The sequence below is a fragment of the Astatotilapia calliptera genome, chromosome 9, assembly GCF_964374335.1.
Source record: "Astatotilapia calliptera chromosome 9, fAstCal68.1, whole genome shotgun sequence".
Classification (NCBI taxonomy): Eukaryota; Metazoa; Chordata; class Actinopteri; order Cichliformes; family Cichlidae; genus Astatotilapia; species Astatotilapia calliptera.
In genome coordinates, this window is record NC_137430.1 from 34,617,241 (window position 1) to 34,639,451 (window position 22,211).

The 22,211-nt window shown below is 45.8% G+C and overlaps 1 protein-coding gene across 3 annotated transcripts; it reads left to right on the forward strand.

The window, feature by feature from the left end:
* The first annotated feature begins 367 nt into the window (after positions 1–367).
* nub1 (negative regulator of ubiquitin-like proteins 1) lies at positions 368–18,049 on the forward strand. 3 transcript variants are annotated; one of them, XM_026180415.2, is made up of 16 exons: positions 545–668; positions 764–819; positions 1,046–1,166; positions 10,709–10,876; positions 11,013–11,077; positions 13,974–14,038; positions 14,112–14,279; positions 14,430–14,518; positions 14,615–14,721; positions 14,983–15,169; positions 15,644–15,751; positions 15,834–15,986; positions 16,068–16,214; positions 16,295–16,375; positions 16,927–17,122; positions 17,609–18,049. In XM_026180415.2, the coding sequence occupies exons 3-16, from the start codon at positions 1,050–1,052 to the stop codon at positions 17,746–17,748; spliced, it is 1,791 nt and encodes a 596-aa protein (XP_026036200.2). In that variant the 5' UTR covers positions 545–668; positions 764–819; positions 1,046–1,049; the 3' UTR covers positions 17,749–18,049. The 3 variants fall into 3 exon arrangements, with proteins under 3 accessions (XP_026036199.2, XP_026036200.2, XP_026036201.2); XM_026180414.2 differs by lacking the exon at positions 764–819 and having other exon boundaries at positions 368–668; XM_026180416.2 differs by lacking the exon at positions 545–668 and having other exon boundaries at positions 815–947.
* Positions 18,050–22,211: the final 4,162 nt, after the last annotated feature.

Here is a 22,211-nt window from a genome sequence, read left to right on the forward strand (position 1 = left end):
TTGTCTTAGCTTTAAAATCGGTCTTACTTTATTTTGAATTATTATTTTGCCTTTTCTAACATGTTGCATCACTCACTGTTATATTTTCTGGTTTTCTTTTTTATCGTTTGCTTATTTATTTTATTTTCAATACATTTCAAACAAAATATCTTTTGCTCCACTTACTAGTATTTACATTTTTAATACATTTCCCTTTGTGTCATTAAGGTAGCGTTTGTTCGTTTTGACCCTCGTGGGCAGCCGTACGGCAGGATCAAAGATCGTCTATATTCGTGAAGACTCGTGTCTGCTGTGACGTGGTCCTGGAGCGTCGGCCTGTGTTCGGCAGACGTCGTTTGGTGCGATCAGCTGATCCTGGAGCATGCGCAGAGTGAGCGCTCGCCTCCTTCCCAGAAAAGCCTGGTTCGCGTAAACAACAGCAGACAGCTGCCGCCGCGGAGCTTTACCGGAGTTTTACCGGAGTTTTACCGGCTCTCAGACCGAGCAGCTGGTCGCCGTCGGGTCCTGTGACAGTGAGCTACCTGTCAGAGCAGCTGTGCTCACCTGCAGCTGTTAGCTGCTGACGTCAGCCCGGTGGCGTCATTTCTCTGATTAAGTGTCGTGTTTGAGGCTGTTGTGTCGTAAATCCGCCGGGAGCAGAGTTTGGAGCAGCTGAAGACACACCACAGGTTTGTGCTGAAGTCACCGAGACCTCTGAACTTTAGTTTGACCTCTGAACTGTAGTTTGACCTCTGAACTGTAGTTTGACCTCTGGACTTTATAGGCTCCTGTGTGGATCCTACATTTCCCTTCATGCAGCTGGAGCTCTGTGTGACAGGAGTGAGTGATTTATGATGACTAACCTCAGCTTTAACTCAAAGTCAGGAAACAGACTATTACAGCTGCACTTCCTGTAGTGATCGCTGGCCACCATCAGGGGGCGGAGCTTCACTGAAACGCTTCCAGATGTGAGCAGCTGCTGTCCTCTGACCTGGTCCAGGGGTTCAAAAAGGTCTTCGTGGACCTGAGATGCTGACGTCACAGTTTTTATCTTGTATCCTCTCAGAACGATGGCGGAGCAGAACTTGGAGGCCAAGCTGAAGAACCTCCTGAAGCAGGAGAAGATCCAGCTGTGGAACCCGCCGTACACCGAGCAGGGCCAGCAGCCGGGCCGGCAGCACATGCAGGTGGGTGACCCGCCTGAGGAGGCGTGGCCACACACACCTTCCTACTGAGATCAAAGTATGAGGATATAACGTTCAGCCAGGTCTATGAAGGTCACTTTGTGACGCTGTTTAACAAATTAATCATTTACATGAATCCAATAAAATAATAAATCTGCTAAAACAAAAAAATGAAACCATCATTAAAGAGTTCAGTTTTTCTTTCCTGTCAGAGGAAACCTCAGTTAAACAACTTACTGACCCAGTGAAACAGATTATAGAGGAAACACATGAGGAGACATGAGAGCAGGGGCGCTTCTAGGATCAGAGCTGTGGGGGTGCTGAGCACCCAGAGAGCTGATACAAGATACACTTTACTCGTCACGATGAGACGTCTCCCCCGTCTCTGTCAGTCCCTGCATCCTTAAATGTCTCCACTTGTCCCGAGTTCTCTCTGACTGTCTCCTTGGTGCATTTAAACCCCTGTTCCTCCCTGTCCTCCTCGTCATCTGTTGTCTTCGTCTCTATTATCAGTCATTATAATTTTACCATCTCTGTGCAAGTCTGCAAATTTCTTTATTAAATCATAAGATTCTTAAATTCATTAAGTCTCTCTGTGCCTGGGTCCTCGTCACAAAACATGACATCACTGTTTTGTACATTTTAATAATTTAATCCCACATGTGTGAAAGAAAAACACGTTTTTGAAAAGTCTGTAACAAAACCATCAAATCTGATAAAGTTTATTTAAATGCTGCTAAAGAAGAATGGACTGGAATAAAAATACATATCCTGACCTTAATTACTGGGAGAATAATGAATGATGCTCACAGTGAGTAAAAAGTAAACTGAGAGCATTTTCTGGACAGAGATTCACTTTTAAAGTGTGTGTTTAATATAATACAGACACATAAAAATACTTTACAAAAATAGAAGAGTCCTTGAAATGTACGAAATATTATTAAAAATGTAGAAAACTGAGACACCTTGGCCTCCGGTACAACGTATGAAAAGATCTTTACTGCAGATACTAACATGGCTCTGCAGATCTTTTCTTTTATCCTATGTCGCCTCACCTTGAGGTTGGCAAATCTGTCACATTTTGGTGGTCGAGTCTCTCAAGCTTCTCTTTCTCAACTGACATCACAGCCAGGTGCTGGAGTCTGCTTTGACCCATGGTCCTTCTCAGCCAGGTATGGAGGTGACTCCAGACACTAAACGACCTCTCACAGCTACAGCTGCTAACTGGGTTTGTTAGGGCAACCTGAATAACAGTTTTCAGTGTGGGGAAGATCTGATTATCCAGAAGATTGTACAATGTTAACATATCTGGGATGGCACCAGCCTCACTCTTGAGCTTCAAAAGGTCTTTGGCAGCCGTGGCTTCCTCTGACTGAAGCTCAACATGGTAACGCAGGGCCAGGGCTGATAACCCAGTTTGTTTAGCAGACTCTGTACAGCAGCTTTAATATAGGGAGACACAACTTCCAGATTGTGAGTAAAATCAGGTTTTTTCTCTTTGTCAGTTTAACAGTTTCTGCCTGTCACTGCTCCAGTGGCGGCTGGCCCATAGGGGGCGCTCGGGCTCCGCCCCCCCAAATGTGGAGGAGTAAAAATATATATTTTTAAAAAATTCATCAATGATAGTTTTACTATGTGTGTGCCCATATACAGCCAGGCGTATTTTAACATTTTCACCAGCTGACTCATTAAAGTTCAACCAACAAACGGTGTTTTTCTTCTTCTGGGGCGCTCGTCAAAGCGCCCTTGATATGCAGCGAAATAGCCTATCATTAAATGGTTGCCAGGGGAAAATAATAAATATTTGACCTATCAGCGTCGCTGAATTAAATGGTTTGGGGGCGCTTAAAATTGCGCCCCTGCAGAAAACGCGCGAAGATTTGCTGTTCTAGAATTTTACCTCAGTCAGTAGCCTAAGTGAGCTATAAGGTCAGAGAGAGACGATGGCAGCGGTATTGTTAACGGTTGAGGCACAGCCTCCCCCAAATTCGGTTAGATCGCTTCTAACCTACCCTTTTGCCAGAAGGACAATGGCAGAAAAACTGCAAGTTAAAGAGTTGGGACCTGACAAGCCCGAAATTCAACTAACCCAGGCAACGAAGGAGAAGTCAAAAGCATACAACAGGACTTTTTGTCGGAGTTGGTTCCAGCGCAAGTCGTGGCTGACAGGCTGTGGAACAGCTAATGCACTTTTTTGTTTCCCGTGCATACTGTTCAAAAGTGACAAGTGTGATTTGACGTGGACACAATCTGGACAAACCGACTTAAAGCACCTCTCCGAACGAATCAAGAAACATGAAAGCTCACGAGTTCATATGGACAACAGTGTAAAGCTAGCTGTGCTAGGGAAAACTAGCATAGCGGCGCAGCTAGATGATGGACATCGGATTGCTTTAAGAAGGCACAACGAAGAGGTAGATAAAAACCGTCATATTTTATCTAAAATCATCGATTGTATTAAGTTTTGTGGTGCTTTTGAGCTAGCAATGCGGGGACGCATTTAGCCCACCCCCCCAATCAGTTTACAGTTGTTGTTTTCAATAGTTATTTTTCATTCATTCAAAAAAAAAAAAAAAATCTGTTCATGTTCATTTTTACAAATCTATACAAATGGCCAGAATATGGTTGTTCATTTTAAATTTAAATTAAAATTGTGTTGTTTGATGTACTCATTAAATGGGTCATTTTAGTCGATATCATAAAAATTGCCCCCCCTGAGATTTTTTTCAGGAGCCGCCACTGCACTGCTCCCTGTCTGTTTGCTTACCTGGTTCTTCCTGACCTTGTACTTTCTCTTCATGTTCTCCACTTTCCTCTCTCCCTCTTTGGACTGACAATCATACACAAATAGATTGTATTCAATTAGATGAAAAAAATTCTATTAAGATCACTAATAAATAAAGTCCTCTCTCAGTGTCCTTTCAACCAAAAGGCAAATAACCAAACCACATGAACATCTAATAAAAGATATAAATATTGAAACACTGATCCAACATTATTCTTGATTAACGGATCATTTGATCTGAACTTATATGAACCCGGCTGTCTCTCTGCACACACACACACACACAGACACACACACACAGACACACACACACACACAGACACACACACACACACACACACACACACACACACACACACACACACACAGACACACACACAGACACACACACAGACACACACACACACACACAGACACACACACACACACACACACACACACAGAGTTATGAGGTTAATGAGCATCCAGTCAGTCAGCTAGTTAGTACCCTGGACACATGCACATATGACAAAATAACCAGTTTCTCTCATTACATTTCAAACAGGACAGTGGTAACAACAGCAGCTACGGACAATGTTAAGTTTTAGATTTTAAATAGTCTGTATACATTTCAATGGGAGCAACAAGACGGTCAAATGTGGCTGATTTTACTACAGAGCAGGACGAATTGTAGGGTAGCAAACATCGTCGGGAAACAAAGGAGCTTGCAAAGAAAAGCGTCTTTAAGTTGCTTGAAGACGTTTCACCTCTCATCCGAGAAGCTTCTTTAGTTCTAAGGTCAAATGGTGGAGAGTCCCAGATATAACCTAGTGGGAGTGACCCCCCACAGAGGGACAAAAGGACCCCCTGATGATCCTCTAATCACAAACTCAGGAGAGTTTTCTCCAAGCACAACATCCCAGTTTACTTCAGACCCAGCAACACACTCAGACACAAACTGGTTCACCCGAAAGACAAAACGCCAAAACACAGACTTAACAATGTGGTGTATGCTGTACAGTGCAGCGAGGAATGCTCAGACCTCTACATTGGAGAGACCAAACAGCCACTTCACAAGCGCATGGCACAACACAGAAGAGCCACCTCCACAGGACAAGACTCAGCAGTCCATCTATTCAATTCAATTCAATTCAATTTTATTTATATAGCGCCAAATCACAACAAAAGTCGCCTCAAGGCGCTTCATAGATACAGAGAAAAACCCAACAATCATATGACCCCCTATGAGCAGCACTTTGGCAACAGTGGGAAGGAAAAACTCCCTTTTAACAGGAAGAAACCTCCGGCAGAACCAGGCTCAGGGAGGGGCGGGGCCATCTGCTGCGACCGGTTGGGGTGAGAGAAGGAAGACAGGATAAAGACCTGCTGTGGAAGAGAGACAGAGGTTAATAACAGATATGATTCAATGCAGAGAGGTCTGTTAATACATAGTGAGTGAGAAAGGTGACTGGAAAGGAAAAACTCAATGCATCATGGGAATCCCCGGCAGCCTACATCTATTGCAGCATAACTAAGGGAGGATTCAGGGTCACCTGGTCCAGCCCTAACTATATGCTTTAGCAAAAAGGAAAGTTTTAAGCCTAATCGTGAAAGTAGAGATAGTGTCTGTCTCCCGAATCCAAACTGGAAGCTGGTTCCACAGAAGAGGGGCCTGAAAACTGAAGGCTCTGCCTCCCATTCTACTTTTAAATACTCTAGGAACAACAAGTAGGCCTGCAGAGCGAGAGCGAAGTGCTCTAATAGGGTGATATGGTACAGGAGAAATCTGCTCTCTCTTTCTAGTCCCTGTCAGGACTCTTGCTGCAGCATTTTGGATCAGCTGAAGGCTTTTCAGGGAGTTTTTAGGACTTCCTGATAATAATGAATTGCAGTCGTCCAGCCTGGAAGTAATAAATGCATGAACTAGTTTTTCAGCGTCACTCTGAGACAGGATATTTCTAACTTTAGAGATGTTGCGCAAATGGAAGAACGCAGTCTTACATATTTGTTTAATATGTGCGTTGAAGGACATGTCCTGGTCAAAAATGACTCCAAGGTTCCTCACAGTGTTACTGGAGGCCAAGGTAATGCCATCCAGAGTAAGAATCTGCTTAGATACCATATTTCTAAGATTTTCAGGGCCGAGTACAATAACCTCAGTTTTATCTGAATTAAGAAGCAGAAAGTTAGCGGCCATCCAGGTCTTTATGTCTTTAAGACATTCCTGCAGTTTAACTCATTGGTGTGTGTTATCTGGCTTCATGGACAGATAGAGCTGGGTGTCATCTGCATAGCAGTGTAAATGTATGCTATGTCTTCTAATGATGCTGCCTAAGGGAAGCATGTATAATGTAAACAGAATTGGTCCTAGCACTGAACCCTGTGGAACGCCATAATTAACCTCAGTGTGTGAAGAGGACTCTCCATTTACATGCACAAACTGGAGTCTATTAGATAGATATGATACAAACCACTGCAGCACAGTACCTGTAATACCTACAGCATGTTCTAATCGCTCTAATAGGATATTATGGTCGACAGTATCGAACGCTGCACTGAGGTCTAGCAGGACAAGCACAGAGATGAGTCCACTGTCAGAGGCCATAAGAAGATCATTTGTAACCTTCACTAAAGCTGTTTCTGTGCTGTGATGAGCTCTGAAACCTGACTGAAACTCTTCAAATAAACCTCTGCAGATGATCTGTTAGCTGTTTGACAACTACTCTTTCAAGGATGTTTGATATGAAAGGAAGGTTGGAGATTGGCCTATAATTAGCTAAGACTGCTGGGTCTAGAGATGCTTTTTGAGTAAAGGTTTAACTACAGCCAGCTTGAAGGCCTGTGGTACATAGCCGATCATTAGAGATAGGTTGATCATATTTAAGATCGAAGAATTACTTAATGGCAGGACTTCTTTGAGCAGTTTTGTAGGAATGGGGTCTAAAAGACATGTTGAAGGTTTGGAGGAAGTAATTATTGAGGTTAACTCAGAAAGATCAATTGGAGAAAAAGAGTCTAACTTAACATCAATGGTACTAAGAGTAGCTGTAGATAATATTACATCTGTGGGATGATTACTGGTAATTTTTTCTCTAATGATAAAAATTTTATTTGTGAAGAAGTTCATGAAGTCATTACTAGTTAACGTTAAAGGGATGGTTGGCTCAAAAGAGCTCTGACTTTTTGTCAGCCTGGCTACAGTGCTGAAGAGAAACCTGGGGTTGTTCTTATTTTCTTCAATCAGTGATGAATAGTAAGATGTTCTGGCTTTGCGGAGGGCTTTCTTATAAAGCAGCAAACTATTTCTCCAGGCTAAATGATGATCCTCTAAATTTGTGACACGCCATTTCCTCTCCAGCTTACGAGTCATCTGCTTTAGGCTACGTGTTTGAGAATTATACCACGGAGTCAGGTACTTCTGATTAGAGACCTTAGTTTTCACTGGAGCTACAGTATCCAGAGTCGTACGTAGTGAGGAGGTGAAATTATTAACAAGATAATCGACCTCTGTTGGCGTAGCGTTCAGATAGCTGCTCTGCTCTGTGTTGGTACAGGGCATTGGAGATGATAACAGTGGGTGGATTATATTCTTAAACTTAGTTACAGCGCTTTCAGAAAGACATCTACTGTGATAAAGTCTACTCTCCACCGCTGTGTAATCAATTATTGTAAATGTAAATGTTATCAGGAAATGATCAGACAGCAGAGGGTTTTCAGGAAACACTGTTAAATGTTCAGTTTCTATGCCATATGTTAAAACAAGATCTAGAGTGTGATTAAAGTGGTGGGTGGGTTCTTTTACATTTTGAGAGAAGCCAATTGAGTCTAATAACAGATTAAATGCCATGTTGAGGCTGTCATTTTTAGCATCTACATGGATGTTAAAATCACCCACAATAATTTTTTTATCTGAGCTCAGAACTAAATTAGATATAAAGTCTGAGAAATCAGACAGAAACTCTGTGTAAGGCCCAGGTGGACGATAGATGATAACAAGTAAGACTGGTTTCTGAGTTTTACAGCTGGGGTGGACAATGTTAAGCATCAGGCTTTCAAATGAATTAAAAGTCTGTCTGGGTCTTTCATTAATTAATAGGTTGGTGTGAAAAATTGCTGCCACACCTCCCCCTCGGCCTGTGCTTCGAGGTTTCTGGTAGTTAGAATGACTCGGGGGTGTTGATTCATTTAAACTAACATAATCATCCTGCTGCAACCAGGTTTCTGTAAGGCAGAGTAAATCGATTTGTTGATCAATTATTAAGTCATGTACTAACAGAGACTTGGAGGAGAGAGACCTAATATTTAATAATCCACATTTCACTGTTCTACTCTTTGGTTCAGATGTGGATACTGTATTGTTCTTTCTTTGTGATTGTTTATGTTTAAGTCGTTTGTTGCTGGTTTTTAGTTTGTTCTTTGTCTGTTTGGGAGCTGACACAGTCTCTATGGAGATGGGTTTTTGGGGGGGTAGCAGGAGGAGAGAAGCTGCAGAGAGGCGTGTAAGACTGCAACTCTGCTTCCTGGTCCCAACTCTGGATAGTCATATTTTTGGGGGTTTAATAAATTTGTCCATATTTCTAGAAATGAGAGCTGCTCCATCCAAAGTGGGATGGATGCCGTCTCTCCTAACAAGACCAGGTTTCCTCCAGAAGGTTTGCCAATTATCCATGAAGCCCACATCGTTTCTGGGACACCACTCAGACAGCCAGCAATTTAAGGAGAACATGCGGCTAAACATGTCACTCCTGGTCTGATTGGGGAGGGGACCAGAGAAAACTACAGAGTCCGACATTGTTTTGGCAAAGTTGCACACCGATTCAATATTGATTTTAGTGACCTCCGATTGGTGTAACCGGGTGTCATTACTGCCGACATGAATTATGATTTTACTGAATTTACGTTTACCCTTAGCCAGCAGTTTTAAATTTCCTTCAATGTCGCCTGCTCTGGCCCCTGGAAGACAATTGACTATGGTTGCCGGTGTCTCTAGCTTCACATGTCTAAGAACAGAATCACCAATTACCAGAGTTTGACCCCCGGCGGGTGTGTCGCCGAGTGGGGAAAAACGGTTAGACACATGAACGGGTTGGTGGTGTACCTGGGGCTTCTGTTTAGGACTATGCATCCTCCTCACCGTGACCCAGCCGCCCTCTTTCCCCAGCTGCTTGGGGTCTGCCGGGGAACAGCTAGCGGGGCCTACGCTATCTTCGGCTGCACCAGCTACAGGGGCCTGGCTAGCTACAGGTGAATGAAGGGTGCAAAGCCGAGTCTCCAATTCAGTAATCCTGGCCTCCAGAGCTGCAAATATGCTACATTTGTTACAGATATCATTACTGCTAAAGGAGGCCGAGGAGTAACTAAACATCTGACACAATGAGCAAGAAAGTGCAGGAGGGACAGGAGAAGTAGCCATGGTGCTAACGAGTCGGCTACGAGCTAAGCTAAGCTAGCGAAACAGTACAGAGACAGTGAGTGAATACTTTGGCTATAAATTAGGTAGTGAGTACACAGAAAGTGTGCTTCGGATGAAGCACGTGAAGATTATACTATGAAAGAAGAATATATTTAAAAGTTGTTAATTAAATTACTAAGCAAATAAGCTACTCAGAAACACCACTGTGAATGAACAGGAACAGGAAGTGATACTCTACCGCAGAGCGAGCGAACACCAAGTGACAGCGCCACCTACCAAGTTTGATTTACGCAGTGGTTGCATCTTAAGGATAAAGGACACTCTTTCGAGAATGCCAACGTTCACATTTTGGACAGAGAGGACAGATGGTTTGAAAGAGGAGTGAAAGAAGCATCTATGTCCACTGTGAGCGACCATCTTTGAACAGAGGCGGGGTTTACGACACCAACTCTCTGCCATCTATAATCCAGTTTTGAGATCCCTCCCAGACGCCTTAACGCCCACTCACATCCTGGGCCATCTGACCTCAGGACATCACATGATAAGGTGGGGCCAGGTTTCACAATGAACACACCCGAAACTCTGGCTGATTGGGACCCACGCCCAGTTTCCCACCTTGGCTCAGGCGATTAGAGGATCATCAGGGGGTCCTTTTGTCCCTCTGTGGGGGGAAACTCCCACTAGGTTTATATCTGGGACTCTCCACCATTTGACCTTAGAACTGAAGAAGCTTCTCGGATGAGAGGTGAAACATCTTCAAGCAACTTAAAGAAGTCCAGACGCTTTTCTTTGCAAGCTCCTTAGACTACGATGACCTGGATGACTGAGAACCTTCACAGACATAGACAGAAAACACGTTTTCAACCCTGCAAGTTACCTGGTGTAACGTTTTTCAGCTAAAAAGAAACAGGGTCTGACTCCTACCTAACTATATAAAGAGTAACTGAAGGTTAAATGCAGCTAACGTGTCCTGTTTTAAGCCAGACACTCCACCTCCGCTCCGCTGCGTCTCAGCCACCATCGCTCTGGCAGCAGCGGCGCTAGAGCCAGAGCGGGGGGGAGGGGCTATCTATACTTTTGTTGTTAAATGTTCTCAATTAAGTACTGTATGCTTTTTATATTTTTAGTAGTGTGTCACACAAACAGAAAATATTGTCAAAAAAAGAACTCTTTGGGGGTGCTGACGCACCCAGGCGGGTTTGGGGGATCCGCCCCCAAAAAGGGGCTAAAATCGCCCCTGGATGAGGACTGACTGATTCTGTTTCACCGAGATTCAAGCATCAGTGAGGTTTTTGTCTCAGCCTCACAGCAAAGTTCAGCCGTTGGATTCTGTTCTGAGCGTGCTCAGTGCTGTTCTTCTTCCATCAGGAGCTGGCGGAGCGCTACGCCCACCTGCTGCGCCTGCCCGTGTCGGAGGTAGGGGGCGCTCTGGAGTCGATCCGAGCTCAGGCGGTGAAGCGAGGCAGAGGAAACCAAACGTTCAGGGAGACGAGCGTGGCGACGCTGGAGCTGCTGCTGCCGCGAGACGCCAAGAAGGTAACGAAGGCGGCGAGGACAGAGGAAGCTACCTGACGGTGTACCTCACGCCACACACTCATCACATGACACACACCGACCCACAATGCTTTGCTCTCCTGTGACGGAGGAGAATGACCTCAGTGTTTGCTTCCAGGATCCAAAGGTCAGGACGTACCTGGAGACGAGGCTGGACGTGTCGGCGCAGCAGGTGGTGGACAGGTACTCTATTACATCACAGGCCGAGTGTGTAGTAGTTCAAATGTTACTGAACAAACCTCCCAATGAAAACCGTGTTTTTCTAAACTAACAAACTTAAAAGGCCGACAGAGCTTCCAAACATTTTATTGGTTGTAAAGAACTGAAAGTGATCATTTGTTGAATTTGCACCATTAGAAGATCAAATTTACTGAAATCAAAACTATTTCAATCAAAAACATTAACAGGTTCCATAAAAACACAGGACCCCTCATTTGATAGCATCCATGGACCTGGAGAGTTTTGTGAGTGTGATCTCTGAGCAGCACGACGATCGCGCTTACGTTTACGTGAAAGGTTTTCATTATGTGTCCAAGGCATTCAACTGTTTCACACTCTTCAGCAGAGAGATCCTTTTTCTTTCCCATGTTGCTTGTAAATGGTAGTGTGCTTAATAATGTGGCGCATGCTTCTTTAGTAGAAAACGAATGATCACATGTGTCTGAGGCTGATGTCAGTGATCCAAACAGCTCTGAGACTCAATGCCATCCATGAGTTTGATTGAAAAACAACATATTTAATCTTTATGACACTTAAATACAATTTTATTAATAATTTGGAACGTGGTGTAAAAGTAATGCAGTACTTAATTACTCCTGGGAAAAACTAACTAGTTACACTACTCGTTGCATTACTTTCATGTTACTCTGTAAAACAGCTGCAGCTCACTGTCTCATAATCACTGTTTAAACATATACAGGGAGTGCAGAATTATTAGGCAAGTTGTATTTTTGAGGAATAATTTTATTATTGAACAACAACCATGTTCTCAATGAACCCAAAAAACTCATTAATATCAAAGCTGAATGTTTGTGGAAGTAGTTTTTAGTTTGTTTTTAGTTTTAGCTATTTTAGGGGGATATCTGTGTGTGCAGGTGACTATTACTGTGCATAATTATTAGGCAACTTAACCAAAAACAAATATATACCCATTTCAATGATTTATTTTCACCAGTGACACCAATATAACATCTCCACATTCACAAATATACATTTCTGACATTCAAAAACAAAACAAAAACAAATCAGCGACCAATATAGCCACCTTTCTTTGCAAGGACACTCAAAAGCCTGCCATCCATGGATTCTGTCAGTGTTTTGATCTGTTCACCATCAACATTGCGTGCAGCAGCAACCACAGCCTCCCAGACACTGTTCAGAGAGGTGTACTGTTTTCCCTCCTTGTAAATCTCACATTTGATGATGGACCACAGGTTCTCAATGGGGTTCAGATCAGGTGAACAAGGAGGCCATGTCATTAGTTTTTCTTCTTTTATACCCTTTCTTGCCAGCCACGCTGTGGAGTACTTGGACGCGTGTGATGGAGCATTGTCCTGCATGAAAATCATGTTTTTCTTGAAGGATGCAGACTTCTTCCTGTACCACTGCTTGAAGAAGGTGTCTTCCAGAAACTGGCAGTAGGACTGGGAGTTGAGCTTGACTCCATCCTCAACCCGAAAAGGCCCCACAAGCTCATCTTTGATGATACCAGCCCAAACCAGTACTCCACCTCCACCTTGCTGGCGTCGGGCTGGAGCTCTCTGCCCTTTACCAATCCAGCCACGGGCCCATCCATCTGGCCCATCAAGACTCACTCTCATTTCATCAGTCCATAAAACCTTAGAAAAACCAGTCTTGAGATATTTCTTGGCCCAGTCTTGACGTTTCAGCTTGTGTGTCTTGTTCAGTGGTGGTCGTCTTTCAGCCTTTCTTACCTTGGCCATGTCTCTGAGTATTGCACACCTTGTGCTTTTGGGCACTCCAGTGATGTTGCAGCTCTGAAATATGGCCAAACTGGTGGCAAGTGGCATCTTGGCAGCTGCACGCTTGACTTTTCTCAGTTCATGGGCAGTTATTTGGCGCCTTGGTTTTTCCACACGCTTCTTGCGACCCTGTTGACTATTTTGAATGAAACGCTTGATTGTTCGATGATCACGCTTCAGAAGCTTTGCAATTTTGAGACTGCTGCATCCCTCTGCAAGATATCTCACTATTTTTGACTTTTCTGAGCCTGTCAAGTCCTTCTTTTGACCCATTTTGCCAAAGGAAAGGACGTTGCCTAATAATTATGCACACCTGATATAGGGTGTTGATGTCATTAGACCACACCCCTTCTCATTACAGAGATGCACATCACCTAATATGCTTAATTGGTAGTAGGCTTTCGAGCCTATACAGCTTGGAGTAAGACAACATGCATGAAGAGGATGATGTGGACAAAATACTCATTTGCCTAATAATTCTGCACTCCCTGTAAACCTGAGGCACCAACACATCTGTAACGAGGACACACACCTCCAACATAGCACAAAGCCGACCACACAAATCAAAGATGAAGACACACAAAAAATGGTTGCCACGGTGATTCTACTGTAGAAACAGGAACAAGGCTGCAGCCTGGCTGCTCATCAGTTTGTTACCTGTTGAAGTTCAGGCTCTGGCTGCTGGGCCGAGGGGTGGAGTCTGCACACGCTCAGCTTTCACTCTGGGCTAGCTTAGCGTTAGCATGCTGTCAGTGCAGATGTAAAGAAGTGAGGTTGTGTTAGCAGCACTGTGAGTGTTTCTGTCCTGGATGCACGTTTCACTTATTTACATTTACATTCATCTTCTTCTTTTGTGCAATAAAAAATACATTTGGACACACATGGTCACTATTTTCCTCCTCTGACATCCAAGCTGGAATCAGCTGATCGTAGTGTGAGGACAAGAAGTGGGATCAACAGGACAAATGATTCCAAGCAGCTGGAAAACTGGGAAGCAGAAGAACCAGTTCTCCATTCAATACTGTAGTAAAGTGTGTGTGTGTGTGTGTGTGTGTGCGTGTGTGTGTGTGTGTGTGTGTGTGCGTGTGTGCGTGCAGGGTCGCTGAGGAGCACGGCCTCAGGAGCATCAAGCTGATCCTGAGTGGGAGGACTCTGTCTGCAGGTCAGTGACCTCACAGCTGCAGTAGTCATGTGATCTGTCAGAGCAGAGCGTGAGCGTGTGTGTGTGTGTGCAGAGCGACGTCTGGACGAGCAGGGCGTGAAGAACCACAGCAAGGTGATGGTGCTGAGGGTGAGCGACGGCGAGCTGAAGCAGCAGCTGACGGAGGAGGAGGAGGAGAGGAGGAGCCAGGAGGAGAGCGTCCAGAGGACCCAGAAAGGCTTCCAGATCCTGTCAGAGAGAGGTGAGGAAACAACCACGCCTCCAACACACCTTTGCTCAGCCCACAGGTGACCACAGCAGGGTGGTGTCCCAGGCTAACAGGTGACCATGTGGGCATGGCAGTGGGAGGGGCACAGCTGTTTGTTTTTAAACGTCTGCTCCTCTCCATCAGACGGCAGCGAGGACCCACACACCACACCGTTCCTGGAGATCGCCGACCAGAAAGGAAACCCTCTGAAGATTCCCCCCACGGAGAAGAAGGTGGAGTTTGAGACAGGACGCAGTGCGGAGGTCAGTCACCAGGGGGCGCTGCTGTGTAACCTCTGTGTGTGTGTGTGTGTGTGTGTGTGTGTGCAGGCTCTGATCCTGGCCATGGGCTTCCATGAGAAAGGTCGCGCTCTGATGAAGAGGAAGCAGCACGATAACGCTCTGTGTCACCTGCTGCAGGCCGACCAGCAGTTCAGGTACGAGCGAGCTGATTGGCTCTGAGCCGCGTCACAGCTCACCACGAGTTTATCAGCCTTCAGCCTGAGATCAGAGACTCTTCATCCACCGTCACTGTAAACGTCTGAAACTGTGTTCATGAGACAGGAAGTCCCTGTGTGTGAGCGCAACGTGCACCAGCTTTTCAAAATAAACCTCCAGAGTGAGGTTTTCCAGCACATCCAGCGTGCTGTGTGTCATTAATGAGGGTTAAAGTCCTGTGTGTGTGTGCGTGTGTGCAGGAAGTGCGGCTCGGCGCTGCTCAGCTCCGTGGATAACTACGCCGTGCTGCAGCTGGACATCGTGTGGTGTTACCGCGCTCTGGAGGCGCTGTCCTGCCTGGAGGATGGGCGGAGCCGCCTGCAGAGAGCCGAGGACTGTTTCCTGCGTTGCTACGGAGAACAGCAGGAGAGACTGCTGATGATCAAGGTCAGACACACACACACACACACACACACTGTGTGTTGATGCTGAGGGTGAAACCATCATCAGGGAACGTGTTCATGTTTGTGACCAACATGAGGGAATAAACTTTCTGGTTTGTATTTGTAGTCCATATTTGTAGTCCATTTCCTGTAGTCTGAGAATCATTGACCAATCAGGTTTGAGCAGGCTGAGTGGAGGTGAAGACAGGCTGCACTCTGATTGGTCAGCTTCTTAGACGATGCTGAGAGTGAGCATGTATGTGACACATTGAGTCTCAGTGGGACGACCTGTGTAAATAAAGTTTTAATGTTAATGTTGTAAACAATGTGAAGCTGAACAGTCTCACTGCAGATGTCCACTGTTTACTTCTTACTGGGATGTATCACCATGGTAACACATGCTGATGAGCTATGCTTAAGTTATTGCAGTGAATCTGTAACCTTCAGCCTGTCATTGACTTAATGTGTGTGTTGCCAGGGTAACACGGGCAGAGAGGAGGTGCTGTTCCTGCGTCTGTACCTCCTGCAGAGCCTCCTCTCCTACATCGAAGGAAGCGACTCTGAGGCGCGGCTGCAGCTCTCCAGGGTGAGACTCGGCTTAGCATGAGTGACAGTCCACAATAATCCAGCTGTGTGTGAGTGGCTCACTGAGCTGCTGTGTGTGTCAGGTGGAGTCTCTGTACGCGCGCCTGCGTCCCGACTCGGAGAAGATGGCTCAGCTGATGGCGCTGGGCTTCAGCGAGAGAGAAGCTCGGCTCGGCCTCAGAGCCTCCCGGGGCGACCTGCAGGAGGCCGCCATCCACATCAGCACCCGCCGACAGGTAACACCTGACAGGAAGTCAGTTCACCGCCTGTCTTCGTCCCGTTTGAGTGTTTAATAAAGTTTTATCTCTATTTATCAGGAGCGGGAGGAGCTGAAGCAGAGGGAGAGACAGAAGAGGAGGACGAGGATGGAGGCCATCTCCGCCCTGATGGAGCTGGGGTTCTCCCAGAGAGACGCCGCCCGCGCCCTGCACCACGCCGACGGGAACGTAGACAGAGCTTACGCTGTCAGTGGCCCCGCCTCCTCGTACAGGTCTCACAGGTGGAGCCGTGACTGACTCCATGTTCTCCTCTGTGCCATCCCCAGATCCTGCTGGACTCGAGCCAGGATGCCCAGGCGACCAATAACAACACAGAGGGCGGAGCTAGCCCAGAGATGGTGGAGCAGGTACGCTCAGAGGTCACGTTCAACATTCAAACTTTATTGAACAGTGACAAGACGAGCAGAGGAAAGCTGGGGGCGGGGCTTCTCTCTGTTCTCCTATAGCTATGTCTCCTCCAGCTGTTCTCTTTCTGTCCCTCCAGCTGTTCTCCTCCAGCTGTTCTCCTCCAGCTGTTCTCTTTCTGTCCCTCCAGCTGTTCTCCTCCAGCTGTTCTCCTCCAGCTGTTCTCTTTCTGTCCCTCCAGCTGTTCTCCTCCAGCTGTTCTCTTTCTGTCCCTCCAGCTGTTCTCCTCCAGCTGTTCTCCTCAAGCTGCTCTCCTCCAGCTGTTCTCCTATAGCTATGTCTCCTCCAGCTGTTCTCTTTCCTTCCCTCCAGCTGTTCTCCTCCAGCTGTTCTCTTTCTGTCCCTCCAGCTGTTCTCCTCCAGCTGTTCTCCTCCAGCTGTTCTCTTTCTGTCCCTCCAGCTGCTCTCCTCCAGCTGCCCTCCTCCAGCTGCTCTCCTCCAGCTGTTCTCTTCCAGCTGTTCTCCTCCAGCTGTTCTCTTTCTGTCCCTCCAGCTGTTGTATTTGGGATTCGAGCGGGATTCGGCTGAAGCGGCGCTCAGACTGACAGGTGGAGACGTCCAATCAGCGACACAGCTGCTGTTGGACAACCAGGGCGTCCTCTCCCCGGAGCTGCTGACCCCGCCCTCCACATCCTCCTCCTCCTCCACACCATCCTCAGAGGAGCCCAGCTCCGACTCCAGCTCCCCAGGTAACAGAACCACCCTTCGTTCATCCAGCATAAACACAACAAAGTTACAGAACAGGAAGTGTCGATGTTTGAACGAGGCAGATTTCAGCAGATCTCATCCTTTGTAAGGACCTGAGCTGCCAGATTAGACCTTTCGTCTTCCTCAGTCTCTGTGACTCGTTTTACCTGACGAGCATGGAAACTTTTACAGACGTCTCTTTGCTTTTCTCTGAAACTGAGAGCTCACAGGGTGAAACTCGTTTAGAGCAGGTTCATCTTCATCTCATCAGTCACTGTGAAAACATGCTAACCAAACCAGCCAATGGGGCTTCAGTGAGGACGGTCATGTGGTTTAGAAACCCATCATCGTCCAATAGAAAGCCTGAGTGACCCGACGAGCTGAGGAATGTACCTCAGAGGTGTAGTTGTGATTTCAGAAAGAAAAAAACACATTTCAAGAAAAGAAAAAAGTCACATGATCTAAAGTCTGCTTGTGTGACCCTCCAGAGGACAGCGAGCTGGTGAGCGAGGTGCTCGAGGACATCGCCCCCCACGAGGAGGACTACCTGGACCTCACGCTGGAGGAGGAGAGCGAGCTCATCTCTGCCATGAAGGCGTACCTGCACCGTGAGCCCGCCCACACCTAGTGACACGCTCGGGCCGGGTCGAGTGTTGTCGCTGTGTAGAACAAACACGCACACACACAGATCGTCCTGCAGTCGGGGAGTTCAGAGCGGCGTGCCAATGTGGAGACAGTGACGATCATCTGTTCAGCAATAATTCAGTGTCCTGCCGCTCAAACCGCACAGGTGTATCAGTTTAATCAGTGACATCATCAATGACATCATTGTTGGTGATGTTGGATCAAAGCGGAGTCTCAGTTTGTGTCTGAGCGGTTTCCTGTTGATTCTTTGGTTGTGATGGAGCCAATAAAGACGACACAAAGTGTTTCTGTCTGTCTGTCTGTCTGTCTGTCTGTCTGTCTGAAAACACAAAAACACAAAAGCAAAAACACCAGGTCAGTGAGAAGAACAGAGACTGAAGCTGATTGGTGGTGGAGGAGGTGTAGCATGGGGGTTAGGGTGGTGCATCAACAGACTCAGTCTTCACTCTGAGTCTCACTCTGCACTTCAGGCTCGAACCCTCAGAACCTTCCAGAAGAACTGTGAGACAAAGCTGAGTCTGAGCAGGAAAGGCTGCTACAGTGGCTTACAAAAGTATTCAGCCCCCTTGAACTTTTCCACATTTTGTCACATTACAGCCACAAACATGAATCAATGTTATTGGAATTCCAGGTGAAAGACCAACACAAAGTGGTGCACACGTGAGAAGTGGAACGAGAATCATACATGATTCCCAGTGTTGGGAAGGTTACTTTTAAAATGTATTCCGTTACAGAATACATGCCCCAAAATGTATTCTGTAACGTATTCCGTTATGTTACTCAATGACAGTAACGTATTCTGAATACTTTGGATTACTTAATATATTATCGTGCTTTTTACAACAACATGAATGTACTATTGCTGTGATTTATTACTATTACTGAAGGTCCGCGACTCCGAACTGTAGTAAAGGGACCTCTGACTAATACGGCGGGGTCCCTGTCGGCTCGTAGCCGAAAAATAGCTTTACTTTGTTGTGTGGGTCAACTTTTCTTGCGAGAGACAGAGAGAGGCGTTGAAAGGCTGCTCCAACGGAGCTTATTGTTTTCGGAGGAAAACAGGAACACGGTGTACAGTCGAGTCTTAATAGCTTACTTACAACTGGGCTCGTCAGGCACTCTTCTTGGCTGCAGTGGTTATTATTATATTTACATGCTTCCAGCTCCCGTTTTTGCTCGACGACAACTCGTACCTTTCCACTCGCCTTTCTCCCTCCTCGCGCTCACAGACCCATAACGTGTATGGCAGTCCATTCTCCCTGCAGCACGGACTACACTGCCCATGATGCTACATTCTTTAGAGCTATGCTTGTAGCATTCTGCCTGTTAGCTTAGCACAACAACAACAACGAAAAGGCGCTCTCTCACCCAGGAAACACACAGTCGCAGAGAGAGAGAGAGCGTCGCCCTGTAACCATGGCAATCGTAACGCTGCCGCCTGGAACAACAGAACGTAGCTGTCAAACAAACCCAAACAGTCCTGACCCGCGACCAGAGATGGGCAGTAACGCGTTACTTGTAACTTGTACTTGTAACGCGTTACTGTAATCTGATTACTTTTTTCAAGTAACGAGTAAAGTAAGGGATTACTATTGCAAAATCGGTAATTAGATTACCGTTACTTTCCCGTAGGAACGCTGCGTTACTGCGTTACTAAAACCGTGATTTTTTTTGCGAGAATGTCTCACGACAGTGACGTAAGCAAGTGCGACGTTGGTGACAGCAGCTGTGTGCAGATCAACAATGGATAATATATCGAGTGCAGAGAGAGTATGAGCGTGCAGCGTTTAAAGCGTGGAAGTACTGACCTTACTTTGAGTTTGATTCCATAAAGAGTGACAAAAACATTAGTGTCCGCTGTGCGTGGGAAGAAAACTTCTTTTTACAGCGAAAAAAACCCCTAAACTTCCAACAAGCACCGAGTAGCTACGACGTAATGGGAAACTCACAGAGAAACTCGCGCGGATTCTTCAACTGACCGCAGCACACCTGCACCAGGGTAACCCTCCGCCTACCCTGCTCCTGCTTTACAGGTGAAAATAGAGCAAAAGGACCGCTGAGTCTTTGACTTTATTTATTTTCTGCTGTGTTTTACTTGCATCTGTTTGAAAGAGTGAGTGTAAACACAAAAAATATTTTATTTTATGTGCTGGAATGTGCAGAAAATAGGTTTAAATGTTAAACTAATTTATTCAAGTCAGAGAATGTTGCATATAATTAAATTTTTGCTTGATGCAAAAAGTTAAAAGATTAAAACTGATAAAACAAGTTAAAAAAAGAGACTTTTCCATTTGATTACATTTTGTATGATGGATTATGTAGAAAAAGTAGAATTGGGCTGAAAGATCTATCGCTTTATCACCTCTTCAGGTTGTAAATCGTGTTTTTAAAAAGTAACTAAGTAAGTAACTAAGTAATTAATTACTTTTGAAAATAAGTAATCAGTAAAGTAACGGGATTACTTTTATGGGGGAGTAATCAGTAATTAGTTACTGATTACTTTTTTCAAGTAACTTGACCAACACTGCCCGCGACAACATGAAACAGGAAAGTACTGCAGTGTAATCCATTTATTTCAACAAAGTAACTGTATTCTGAATACCACCTTTTTAAACGGTAACTGTAACGGAATACAGTTACTCATATTTTGTATTTTAAATACGTAACGGCGGTACATGTATTCCGTTACTCCCCAACACTGATGATTCCAAACATGTTTTACAAATAAATAACTGCAAAGTGGGGTGTGTGTAATTATTCAGCCCCTGAGTCAACACTTTGTAGAACCACCTTTTGCTGCAGTTCCAGCTGCCAGTCTTTTAGGGTCTGTCTCTACCAGCTTTGCACATCTACAGACTGAAATCTTTGCCCATTCTTCTTTGAAACAGCTCCAGCTCAGTCAGATTAGATGGACAGCGTTTGTGAACAGCAGTTTTCAGATCTTGCCACAGATTCTCGACTGGATTTAGATCTGGACTTTGACTGGGCCGTTCTAACACATGGATATGTTTTGTTTTAAACCATCCCAGTGTTGCCCGGGCTTTATGTTTAGGGTCGTTGTCCTGCTGGAAGTTGAAGCTCCGCCCCAGTCTCAAGTCTTTTGCAGACTCCAAGAGGTTTTCTTCCAAGACTGCCCTGTATTTGGCTCCATCCATCTTCCCATCAACTCTGACCAGCTTCCCTGTCCCAGATGAAGAGAAGCCCCCCCAGAGCATGATGCTGCCACCACCATATCTGACAGTGGGGATGGTGTGTTCAGAGTGATGTGCAGTGTTAGTTTTCCACACATAGCGTTTTGCATTTTGGTCTCATCTGACCAGAGCAGCTTCTTCCACATGTTTGCTGTGTCCCCACATGGCTTGTGGCAAACTGCAAACGGGACTTCTTATGGTTTTCTGTTAACAATGGCTTTCTTCTTGCCACTCTGCCATAAAGGCCAACTTTGTGCAGTGCACGACTAATAGTTGTCCTGTGGACAGATTCCCCCACCTGAGCTGTAGATCTCTGCAGCTCGTCCAGAGTCACCATGGGCCTCTCGGCTGCATTTCTGATCAGCGCTCTCCTTGTTCGGCCTTGTTCGATTACACACAGGTGCACTCTATTTAGTCATTAGCACTCATCAGGCAACGTCTATGGGCAACTGACTGCACTCAGACCAAAGGGGCTGAATAATTACGCACACCCCACTTTGTAGTTATTTATTTGTAAAAAATGTTGGAATCATGTATGATTTTGGTTCCACTTCTCACGTGTGCACCACTTTGTGTTGGTCTTTCACCTGGAATTCCAATAACATTGATTCATGTTTGTGGCTGTAATGTGACGTAATGTGGGAAAGTTCAAGGGGGCCGAATACTTTTGCAACCACTGTAACTCTAATACTGATTAATATATTCCTGCGCTGTATGAGCCCCTCCTGGATGGCCAAACTCCTCCATAAAGATTATGAACAGAATCAGTGACAAAGTGCAGCCTTGGTGGGGTCCATAACCCACCGGGAGCGAGTCTGACTTATTGCCAGCTATGTGGACCAAGCTCTTGCAGCAGTTGTGTAAGGTTCAGATAGCCCGTAGCAAAGACTCCCCATACTCCCGCAGCACCTCCTACAGAACACCATGAGGGACACGGTCGAGTGCCTTCTCCAAGTCCACAAAATACATGCAGACTGGTTGGGCAATTTCCCATGCTCCCTCAGGTATCCTTGACAGGATAGAGAGCTGGTCTAGTGTTCCACGACCAGGATGGAAATTGCATTGTTCCTCCTGTATCCGAGGTTCGACTAACGAACAGACGCTCCTTTCCTCCAAATCACGCCCCTCCAGGTCACACTGTCATTGCCCGAGTGTTGAAGTCTCCCAGTAAGACGAGTCCCGAGGTGGAGCACCCTCAAGCACCACACCCAAGGACTTCAGGAAGGCCGGGTACTCTGAACTGATGCTAAGTGCA

What these genes read in the sequence shown, in the direction of transcription:
- nub1 (XM_026180414.2), top strand. Translation starts at nt 1,050, where the DNA reads ATGGCGGAGCAGAACTTGGAGGCCAAGCTGAAGAACCTCCTGAAGCAG. An exon ending in TGGGAGGACTCTGTCTGCAG is followed by an intron (nt 14,039 to 14,111) that starts GTCAGTGACCTC and finishes GTGTGTGTGCAG; the next exon opens with AGCGACGTCTGGACGAGCAG. An exon ending in CCAGATCCTGTCAGAGAGAG is followed by an intron (nt 14,280 to 14,429) that starts GTGAGGAAACAA and finishes CCTCTCCATCAG; the next exon opens with ACGGCAGCGAGGACCCACAC.